This window comes from Eleutherodactylus coqui, chromosome 9 (assembly GCF_035609145.1).
Source record: "Eleutherodactylus coqui strain aEleCoq1 chromosome 9, aEleCoq1.hap1, whole genome shotgun sequence".
Classification (NCBI taxonomy): domain Eukaryota; kingdom Metazoa; phylum Chordata; class Amphibia; order Anura; family Eleutherodactylidae; genus Eleutherodactylus; species Eleutherodactylus coqui.
In genome coordinates, this window is record NC_089845.1 from 23854534 (window position 1) to 23866629 (window position 12096).

The 12096-nt window shown below is 39.3% G+C and overlaps 1 protein-coding gene across 1 annotated transcript in view; it reads left to right on the forward strand.

Moving 5' to 3' along the window:
* LOC136578963 (cadherin-10) overlaps nucleotides 1–12096 on the forward strand; it is a 356335-nt gene that overhangs the window by 114892 nt on the left and 229347 nt on the right. The window contains exons 3-4 of the mRNA XM_066579189.1: nucleotides 2072–2191; nucleotides 5764–5931. Coding sequence (XP_066435286.1) covers nucleotides 2072–2191; nucleotides 5764–5931 — 288 coding nt within the window. The remainder of the gene's footprint in view (nucleotides 1–2071; nucleotides 2192–5763; nucleotides 5932–12096) is intronic.

Consider the following 12096-nt stretch of genomic DNA (forward strand, 5'->3'; position numbering starts at 1 on the left):
GCCCTGCTGATCCCATCCTGTAAATGGCTGCTGGTGGAGGTGCATTGCATGTACACCTGTGCACCAGTGTCTTTCATTGAAATGCACTGGATCAGTTTTCTTTCTGGACACAGGTCCTGAATGAACAGGAAACTCACACAGATGCAGTACATTTTAATGGAAGGCAGTGATGGCCTGTGTCATGTCACGCACCCCTCTATTAGCGACCATTTACATATTGGGAATAGGGGAGCTTTTCTGGAAGAAAGGCATGCAGTTACAAAAAAAAGGGCAGAATTTCTGGTCTATGTTAGTTATCAATATCCCAATTAAACACTATGCTATTGATTCTGTATAAATTAGCCAATCCCTTTAATTCAAGTGCAGAGACCAATATTCCACTAAATGCCTGCATTAGGTTATTGTTTATCAATGTGCATTATTGGCTATGTGGAAATGACATTACGTCAAATGTGTTTCCATTTTCTGGTATCAATAAGCTTGTGCTCAATAAGTTTGCCATTGTCCACATTTATTCGATATGATATTAATGAGTTATTAGCATACAATACTAATATCCTGCCTGCTATTTTGGTGTTTATATTATGTTCTGCTGGTCATTAGATTGATTTGCTTAAGTGATTTGATTCTTTTTTAATTGTTAAAGAAAGATATAACCCAAAAACGTTTGCATGCAAAAAATAACTCTTACTAGGTTAAAATAACATAAAAGAGATTTTAAAAAGTCCCATTCAATGTTAAACACAGACCTACAGCCAAATCTGTTTGACCTTTTGACTGTTAAATATTTTTTAAGGCTTTAATAATTATTTTATGGTGGTATCACAGGGTACTATAATCACTTGCAAATACTGAGCTATGTAACATCAAGAGTATCAGCTGGACACTGAGAAAGAAACAGAAAGGTTAACTAAAAAAGAAAGGGCACTCACTTTGAAGTAATCATATTTTTGGTGCTTAGATTAAAGGTCAGCATCACAGGAAAGGATAGAGAAAAGGATACTGTGTAAAAGTACAAGTTATTTTTATTTCTTATATTTCAGGTCACTTTTTGTCTCATTTTTCTATTTAGTCTAGAGATAAGCAATTTGTGAGAACTTGCCCCATCATCATTTTGCAGACCAGAAAATGCTGTATTACAAAGCTGTAGCCTTCCTATAAGACAATAAGGATAAATACAAAACCATATTTAGGCATTTGTTTTATGGGGGGGGGGGGGGTAAGGATGGATCCATAATAGCACTTCAATAATAATAGATAAAACTGTACCTGGTCATCCTATTCAAAAAGTTTCTAAAAAAAATGAATATTAGACATTTCTAGAACAGGATTGAAATAAATGGTTGTGAACTAGTAGTTGAAGGTAACATTTTTATACATTTATATATTATTTTATTTTGCTCAAATATTAAATGGCATACCTCTAGCTTGAATGTGGACAACTGCTAGAACACAAAGGCACAAAGAATAAGGTCACAGCCCAGGCTGCATGAATTGCATGTGGCCAAAGCACTAATGGGGGGCTAGCGGTCAGAAGATGTTGATGGTATGCCCTTTTATCAGCAATATCTTACAGCCATTGGCTGCTGTCATTGGTCCTGCTTTTGGCTGCATGCAGTTTGTAAGTTAGTGTCATTAGAGGATAATCTGCAAATTATTGTAGACAAATCTCTGCATTCAAAGCTGGCCATATGCATAATATTAATGCTGGCTGAATCTTAATGATTTCAGTGATTGGCTATTTAATGTGTATGGGAGCCTTAGACAGCTTTCTAAAATGTATGACCAGCTTGAAACGTTTTAGTCTTGGGTGGTTAGTTCCCCAATAAGGCTCAATGGAAATACGAAAACAGCTCACTGATGTTTCTCAGCTGTTTCTGTATCTCATATTCATAACAACAGAAAATACCCTCATAGTTATAGGAAAAATGCTAACCATAATGTTCCTGAACAATTTTATTACTTAATATTAGGTAGATGATTAGTGATTATGTTTTACTTTTGTGTTCAATATTTTTTAATAAATGGAAAGAAAATGGGGCAAATAACACAATTTTCCCTTTGCTCACAGGTACCTTTGTAGTTCAAGTAACTGCTGCTGATGCTGATGATCCTTCTTATGGAAACAGTGCCAAAGTCATTTACAGCATTCTTCAGGGACAACCATATTTTTCTGTGGAACCTGAAACAGGTAAGTGAAGTAACACGTATGTTATCTATGTTAGCATGTTAACTTCCCAATGTGTAAAGATTCTGATACACAAAATATTTTAACACAATAATATCCTGTTACTAAAAAAGTGAAAGTCTACATTTAAGGCCGACATTGTTGGTTTCTATCAATGTACTTTGCCCCTGTGAACAGAGTCTTTTTTTACAGAAAGAAGCAATTAGGAATTGAGGGAACTACTGCAAATATTAATTGTAATACCAAACAGTTTTTGATGAATATTTACTTGATATCCATTGGTATCTAATAATATATCCATATAGCAATGTTTCTACTCCATTGGAATATTGTAAACATACACTGTATATCGTTCCTCTGAAGGAGCGGATTTGGATATTAAATGGTTGCTGATGCAACTTGACCACCCTGTCTGATACTATATCACTCACTGCTAACTCTACATTTCAGAGAACGATACACCAACAGCCATCACATGAGTGGCACTTTATGTAAATATAAGCTTTAGTGGTTAAACATTCTAAATGAAAACTGTTACAATGAAACCCCACGTTTAAAGGGGTTCTGTCATTAGAAAACAAAAATTCTATACATACCTATTCTTCCCCCGTCAGCCTGCTTACCGTATCTTCTTCCCGACGATCTTCTCCTGTAGTCCCCTGGGTAACCTCACCACAAGCCGGCCGATTCTTTGTCTTCCAGTGATAAAGCATCCATTCTCTGCAGTCTCCTTCCTGCAGGGCAATGTACTCTACATTAATAGTGACATAGCGTTCACTGCCTAGTAGGCAATGCCAAGCTATTGCTGAGACTGCTCATGCGCACTGTCTCTCTGCAATAGTATATGAACACTCGCAGCGAGACAGTGCACATGCACAGTCTCAGCAAGAGATCGGCATTCCTTCCCAGGCAGGGAACACTACGTCACTAGTGACGTAACCTACACTGACCTGCAGAAAGAAGAATGCAAAGAATGGACACATAATAACAAGAAGAAGAGGATCCAGCCAGTATGCGGTGAGGTGACCTGGGGGACTTGAAAAGATCAGCAAGGAGAAGATACTGGAAGAAGGCTGCCTGTGGAGGAATAGGTAACTATTTATTTTTTTTTTTTTTAAATGACAAAACACCTTTAAAGGTGTATTCCCAAGATCTCATCAGTTGCTCAGTATGTCTTATATCTAACATCGATAAATTTTGAAATATACCCATTTCTTTAAAAAGTCATCAGCCTCGACTCCACCACACACTCCCCCCCCAAAAAACATCCCATCCCCACTGTGTGCTTACCTTTTGTTGTTCTTGGATATGACTTACAGTAGTTCTTCACTCTGTTTGAGCATGCTCACTTCATCCTGCTTTCACTTCTGTGCAACTGCTCCGTCTCTGGGTAAGCATGTGCAGAGCAAAAACTGTGTCTCTGCTTTCTCTCTCCAATGCATTCAGTAAGCTCAGCTTTTCCTCCTCTGACAAAAGGTTAAGGCAATCCTGCAGGCCTGGAGAAAGAAAGATTACCCCACCACTTCTCTGTGTACACTGTGCATTAGTATGCATCATTAGCCTGACACTACACACTGCGTTGATTAACTGGTGATGCCCACATGAGCAGTATTAGGCAGTCAGAGCATCATGTAATGTCTTAGACTACCGATACATACTATGCACAGTGTGCATTAGGTAGTCAGAGAAGTAATGCATCCATCTTTGTTTTTCCGGGCCCGAAAGGTCACTTTAACCATTTTACATGCATATGTATAGTTTAGTTGATCTTATCGGGGGTATGAGTAATACATTTTGCAGAACTCCAGTCCTCTCCACCTTCACACAGGGTAAATAAAGCTCAGGGTGTGGACAAAGGGTTAATCTGCTCCAATTACCCTTGTCAATGTGCAAGCATGCTAAATGTATAGAGGTGGGAGGTGCCAGCAGTCCAGAGGAGATACAGGGGCTTCTGGGAACTGTAGTTTCCCAGTTGGAAATGCTGGTCATGTAACTAAGCAGAAGGACTGCCCTGTTTGCGCAGCGAAAAATCTTTCACAAAAGGAAGTAACTTCCTAAATACATAGAAAATAGGCCCATCATAAGTTCATTTGGGCATGTGGCATTCTATTTAATGATGGTAGGAAAGTAATGAATAGAGATGAGCGAGCATACACGTTAAGAACAAATACTCAAGTGAGTATTGTCCTTTTCGAGTATCTGCCTCTCATCCGCAAAGATTCGGGTGCCAGCAGGGGGCGGAGGCGACAGGGGAGAGCGGGGGGAACAGGGAATAACCCCCCCCCCCCCTGCTCCCCCCTGCTCACTCCCGCAACCCACCGCTCACCCCCGCCGGCACCAGAATCTTTGCGGACGAGCAGGCAGATACTCGAAAAGGAAGATTCTCGCTTGAGTATTTGTCCTTAAAGAGTATGCTCGCTCATCTCTAGTAATGAACTATTGACACAAATGTTGGGTTGTGGGATAACCCCCCCCCCCCTTACCATATAAAACTCTTTATAAACAAAATAATCACCAATATTTATTTAATGTTAGGCTAAAACTTTATACCCAAGCAAAAAAGACAATCTTGAGTTGTATAATAGCAGCTGGAAATGTTGAATCCCTTTAACATGGCTACTATCCTTGAATGAGAAATTGAGCAGCATGTCAATACCACAGAGGTGCGGAGGGGTGAAAACTCCTACAAGTGAAAAGGCTTAAAATTATGTTGAAGAGAGATATCACCAAATTAAATTCAACTCAATGTGGTTTTACTGCAATGATGTTAAAGCAAATAACTCAAAGATTTCACAGTCTAGCAATGACATTTTAACTTATGACGCATTCGGTATGTTAGTTGGGCACATATTATGAATAGATTTTATAGTTTAATCCTTTGCTGCTTGACCTTGCAGAACAATGCTGTTAATGTATGAGACACACATACTGTAGATGTGCATTACCATACTAATAAAATAAAATATTAGTAACGTATAAGACGCTATGAGAAAACAGACTTGCATCAGCACTTTAGTGAAAAAAAGTCGCAAATTTTGGTGCATTTGGGCTAAAATGTGTGACTTTATAACACATCTAGTGATCCTGAATGTTCATCTTAGTTGTTAAGATTAAATATGATACAATTAGCTGCATTGTGTGTATCAAGATTGCTGGGGTCCACTTACAGACTCTCTCGCCATCTCCCCTCACTCTTACTTCCTCCACTGTTTTGCAACATTTGCGATGAAGTGTTATTTAAGTTGTTCTTGCTTATGTTCTAATTATATATGTTAATTCCAGCTGTTCTGCTCAAGGAAAAATACATTGATTAAAAAAATATATATATATATTCCGTAAAGCAATTCTAAGGATAAACCATGGCACATAAAATCATTACAAGTCAAGTTAAACTTTGCTACACATGAACCTGAGCAGCTGAAACCACTTTAATCCATATAGATTAAGTTTCAATTTTCATCATATGAAATACATTTTCACATTTCTCTCTGAATAGTCTGATTCCTTGTCATAAAAAAAAAATTGGAATATGTATAGCATTTTACATTAGACAAATTAATCTTACTTTCATGTAGGTATTATTCAAACTGCTTTGCCAAACATGAATCGAGAAATTAGAGAACATTACCAAGTTGTTATACAGGCCAAAGATATGGGCGGTCAGATGGGAGGATTATCTGGAACGACTACTGTGAACATTACCCTGACAGATGTAAATGATAATCCACCAAGATTTACTCAAAGTAAGTGAATCCAGTATGGAGATATATTTTACTGTCTTTTCAATGCACAGTCTAACTGCAGCAAACTAGGACAGAATACTTCTTTCACTTGTGACCACTTGGCCTTCTGTCTCTTCTCCTTTAAAATGATCAGAAGAAATGATCAGGGCCAGAAACACTTTCATAGGTAGAAGAGAGGACAGTTTATCTAGAAAGGATTTATAAAATGTTGTTGTAAAGCCATCAGAAGTTTTACCTCCTGGCAATGATTGCACAGCTAACTTCAGCTTCACCTGTGAAAGGAGTTCATCAGGAAGTGGGTCAATAGGAACAGAATGTGAGTCTGCCATGATAAGGCTCTCTTCTCGGTAAGAATGCTAAGCATTAGGGGATAGAATACATCAAGATTGTATAAGCTTGTATGATATTCATGAATTTATTTTTTAAACCTTATATCACACTGTCTTGCTTTTAATGAGAGGTAAGCAATAGAGATGAGCGAGCGTACTCGGAAAAGCACTACTCGCTCGAGTAATTGGCTTTATCCGAGTATCGCTGTGCTCGGGGCTAAAGATTCGGGTGCCGACACGGAGCGGGGAGCTGCAGGGGAGAGCGGGGAGGGATGGAGGGGAGATCTTTCTCTCCCTCTCTCCCGCCCACTTTCCCCTGCTCCCCGCTGCGACTCACCTGTCAGCCGCAGCGGCACCCGAATCTTCAGACCCGAGCACAGCGATACTCGGATAAAGCAAATTACTCGAGCGAGTAGTGCTTTTCTGAGTACGCTCGCTCATCTCTAGTAAGCAATTATGGGTAAAAACAAAAAAAATTAAAATGTTTCCACCATTGCGTGGAACAAACACTTGTATCTCTTATAGTCTACCTTCTTATAGTCTATATGCTCTTGCCAGCAGGGTGCTCACTCCTATTGTTCAAACTGTTGAATGGTCTAAGTACAGTATGCTATGTCTTATTTTGTATGTGTTCCCTCTAACTTGTATGTGTTCCCTCTAACTATGTTAGTGCTATATAAAGATTATTATTACTATTATGGTTATAGTTGTGTTTTATGAGCCCTGGCCAACAATTGTCCATGTACTTCAGCAAATTTGAAGGGATTTGGTATGGGCCTGTATTATAAGCCTTTTGGCATCATGGCGAGCCATTACTAGGTCCCTGAGGACTGGTATTAACAGGGCTTGTTTGTGGGCTATTTCCAGGGTTTAAACTCATTAAACAGCTTGAATATGGAGGTGGCTTTTTTAACATGTGCCATGTTTGATTAAAGTATACATTTGAGTGTTTCTCATTTGATGGCGGAAAACTGTAGGGTCTCCTTAGCAGTAGCATTGGGAACATCCTGGGTATACACCACTTGTAATAGAAGTTACTAATTGAGTTTCTATGATCAACTTAGTTTGCGAAGTGTCAGAAAAGTTGATGAGCAGAAAAACAGTGCATGACCTGACCATAGGATATTTCACAGCTGTAAATTTTAACCAGCATGCTGCAAAAGTATGTATTCTACAGGTTTGGAAAGGTACCAGTAGCCACCAAGTTGTTGAATGCGTTACTTTTTTGATACCCGCATAGGATAGGGAAGCGTGGTCTGTGGAGTGGTAGGGTCAAAGATTAAGTCACCATATAATGTGGTGAATCCTTGCACTATGGAAAGGACTATTTTAATAAGGTATTATCTTAATTGGATATAGCCCTTTGTTAAAAGCATATGAGGAACATTAAGAATGTGAAAATGATGTCCCCTATCTGGAGGATTAATAAGATGTACTGGATGTTGGGGTCAATAAAACAGTTCAGTACCTGGTGGGTTAGTTATCTATGAAGAGCGATAGCTATGCCTTTATACTTAGATTTTGGGTTATTGCTGAGGTGCCAAGTTCGATAGTCTCGGTTTTTGATAAAAGGCATGCGTCTTTTAAAATGTGTCTCCTGTAGAAAAGGAATTCTTTTCAACTTTTTGAAACATTCGCTGGATCTGTGCCCTTTTCTAAATGGTATTCAGCCCCTTTAAATTGAAGTTCACCTTCAGGGTATTGCTTGCAAGGTCCATGAGCAGTAAATATTGCAATGTAGAGATGCAGTCTGAGATGAGAATTGAGGATTTATTTATTTATTTGGGAGAAACAAATACAATAATTTAAAAAAATGGCAACAGTCCTAATCTTAAGAATACTACATTAATTGACTAGAGACCCAGTGAGACGTAAACCGCCTTTACATGGTGTATGAGCTATAGGTGGAAAATGAAGGTTAGGCATTATGAGCATAGCAAGGTTCTATACCATATAAAAGACATTGAATAGTTCCACTGTAATGGTTATCCCTGAGTACTACTTTGATAATTAGTTTAACAGAAGGTGAACCTACCAAACTTATTGGCCAAGGGAATTTGATGAATCTTAAATTAGGGATAACTGTCAGGCAAATGGTGCCCGACACTTGTCCCTGTGTTTCCTCGCTCCTGTGCTTCTGCATGGGAGCTAGCAGAGCCAGCAGGGGGCGGGTCAGTGCAGGAGATTTCTCTCTTCTCACTCCCCCACCCCTCTCCATTGAGATAATACAGAGGCCGTTCACTACTGAACAGCTGCTGTTTAAACTGAACAATGAGCTCATTGCTGTTCTTTTATGCTGCATAAACGATGAGCGATGAGCTCAATGCTCATCGTTCAGTGTAAACAGCGGCTGTTCAGTAGTGAACGGCCTCTGTATTATCTCAATAGAGAGGGGTGGGGGAGTGAGAAGAGAGAAATCTCCTGCACTGCCACACCCCCTGCTGGCCTCTCTGTGAGCGAGACAGCTCTGCTAGCTCCCGTGCGCAGAAACACAGGGACGAGTGTCGGGCACCGTTTGCCGGACATTTGTCCTGTGTAAAAGCACCTTAATGCAGTAACAATTAAAATGTTAAGAGAATAGTTAACAGCTCTCAGAACAGACCAAGTAGGAGGGGTCTAAGTGTTTGGTTTTTAGGCTGATCTTGCTGACCCTTCCACATTTGGGGGTTGTTTCATTGAAAATGTTTGAATTGTTGGATTCTGCTTGAAGCATTTGGATGTGAACACATATAGGTATCCTCTCTGGCAGGTGTGCCACCTTGTGGCTTTGAGCCAAAGGACGAAAAAGAGTACAACCGAGACCATTATTCCTATAGGATTTGTAGAATATTTGGTTGGCAAGAAAGTCAGTGCATATGATAACAGAACTAACATTGCTCTGGTTCCTTTCAGCAGAAAAGAAGATTTTTTTCCTCTTAGCAGGTTTGTTAAAAACTAAAGGTTGCTTGTAAGGTTAACATCCTCCTAGAAAGGTTTGGGAGGATTGGTAAAGGAATGTTGTAGAATAGAATTCACTTTGCTGCCTGGCTTTCATCAGTATTTAGTCTTTAAACCAAAATATGTGCACTCTACATATTACATATCTGTAGTAGCTTTGCTGAAGTCTGGATTTAGGGGTCATAAAGCTCTATGGATTCTGTCAATTTCTATGGTGTTGGAGGGTGGCAGCAGCACAACAGACTACTGCAATCTCCCAGATTATTTAGGTAACCATGTAGCATAACAATTTGAGATGAACGCATATTTAGGCAGTATGTTTCAGGGGGTATACTGTATTTGTGTTGTAAGGATCACGGGCTCAGTTTGCAGTTTTGCAAATTCTTATTTCCATTCATTGTTAATATGTCTGGCAAAAGCAGTCTTGTCATCGCATTTAGGAACTGATGTGGCCAAAGTTAAATATCTGCTAAAGTAAATCCCCTGAGAATAATCTTTGCAGATGCCTGAGGAGAGGAGTAAGACAATGATATCTCCTAAGTGGGCTATCTCTGTTTTTGTAATAGAAGTGGTTTCCCTGACCTGACCTGCTGGTTTCAATAATAAGATTAGGCACTGAGGCAGCCAATGTGGTGGAATATGGAGCCACAGCAGTGCAGTGGAAAGCTAGTGCAGTTTCTGGTCCTGAAGACCATATAGTCTAAGGCTAGATGCACACAAGCTGAGTGCTTGAATCACGTCCGATGTGCAACTCATATTGGACGGTGTACAGGCAAAATTCTATGTGCTGTCTAACTTATGCAGAGTCAGCACATTGACATGCATTGAGATGTGCTATTCTTGTTTGTGAAATGGACAGGAATAGGATGGTCCACTTGAAAAAATATCAATGTGCATGTCCAAATAGGGATATAATGGGGCAATTTGATGTCTGTGGATTAGTATGGACAGCACATGGCCTAATATTTGCTAGTCTGTGAGGACCTTAATCTGAGGAGATCAATGCTGCTGATGGAGTCTCAACAGGTGGTAAGGAACAAATATGGGGGATGGTCCCATAATTTTGATCTGATATGGGTCTTTCAGGAATCCAGGATGATTATCAGCAGCCCAGGACTGGTGATGAGGTGGATGTTGCACTAGTGTTCCATGGTTCAGTGAAAGGTGCTGTTAAATCCTGCATAAGTAAGCCAGTATTTGATTTAAACTCCCTAGTCTTCTCCATGAAATTAAATGTGTCTTTTGCTTGCTTTTCTAGGGGAATACTGAAGAGTTCTTACAAGTGTACTATCACACTGCCATAGCTGGCCATGGCCCACACTTTTGCCATATTTTTCACATAAATCAAACCTCACACTATATCAAGAGAGTTATATGTTAAATTTCAATTTATTACTATTGTACTTTTACAATTTTCTGGTGTTTGTCACAGGGTGGAAGCACAAAGCAAAGCACAAAGCATCTTCTCTAATAACTTATGTAAGCCAAATGTGATGGTTAGAGCATGGGCTAAGGAGATGACATACTTTGTGCTAGAATCGCAAAATAAGATGACAGAGCAGGTACTAATGTTTTAATTAAAACATGTTTTTGTAAAGATGCATAACTTCTACTGGCTAGGAAAATAGGAATGAAAAGTATCAAGTTTGCTGTTTGATAAAATAAAGAAGAGATCATTCTGATTACACCATCTTGCGTGTGACGTATTGATTTCCAAAGCAGCTGCTATCGATCTACAATAAATTTGACTCAGCAAGGTGTACCTGTTTCGCAGATTTATTGTGATAAAAACATCTTATAGCATCTTTTCTTTTGACATACCCCCCAAATCCTTTTTCATCGCTTTTGAGCTCCATTGCAAGCCTCAATTCATTATTAGCTTTAGCTTTTCTGACTTCTGACAATTGCCCTACAGCTTCTGCAGACTGCATTATATACTCCTTTAGATTTGCCCCATCTTTCCATTTGATTACCATATTTTCTTCCTTTTTAGCATGTGTGTACGTTCTGTGTTCATTCATTCTGGTTTCTTTAAATGTTTTCCATTCTTCCTTATTTCAAGGATTGTTAACAATTGTGCTTTAAGAACCTATTTTTATTATATTTCCCAATCCTTTTGGACATTTCTGTCCTTAAGAACATCCATCCATTGGATCCTTACTTAACTGTTTCTGAGTTAATTAAAATCTGCTTTTCTCATAGCCAACCTTGAAGTCTGAGTCTTCTCAGATCTTCCTCTGCTTGTTATCTAAAAGTTAAGGATAGCATGATCACTGCCTCTGAAGGGTCCAGCCACCCTTACATCCTCACTCATTTCCCTTGTTGGCAAGATGGCAGATCCACTTGTTTTCTCTTCTACATTTTGGAAAATAAAGTTGTCAGCAAAAGCAGATAGGAGTTTGTTGGATCCATTACTTTTGCCTGAGAGCGATTCTCAACAAATGTCTGGAAAGTTTAAATCTCCCATGATCACTACATCATACTTTTTTGAGAGCTTGGCCATCTGATGTAGAAAGAGTTCCTCCATATCTTCTGCTTGTCCAGGTGGCCTATAGTAAATGCCTACAATGGTGTCCTTTCTGTTGTTCTCTCCTTGTATTCTTACCCAAACAGTTTTTACAGAATTACCATATTCTGAAGCTTGAATCTCTGTGGAGTTGCAAGCTTTCCTAACATACAACACAACACCTCCTCCATTTTTATTAAGTTTGTTTCTTGTAAATACGTAGTATGCTTCAAGCCTTGTATTCAAATCATGTGTAGTATCTAGAGATGAGCGAACGCGTTCGTCCGAGCTTGATATTCGTGCGAATATTAGGGTGTTCGGGATGTTCGTTATTCGTAACGAACACCATGCGGTGTTCTGGTTACTTTCACTTCCTTCCCTGAGACGTTAGCG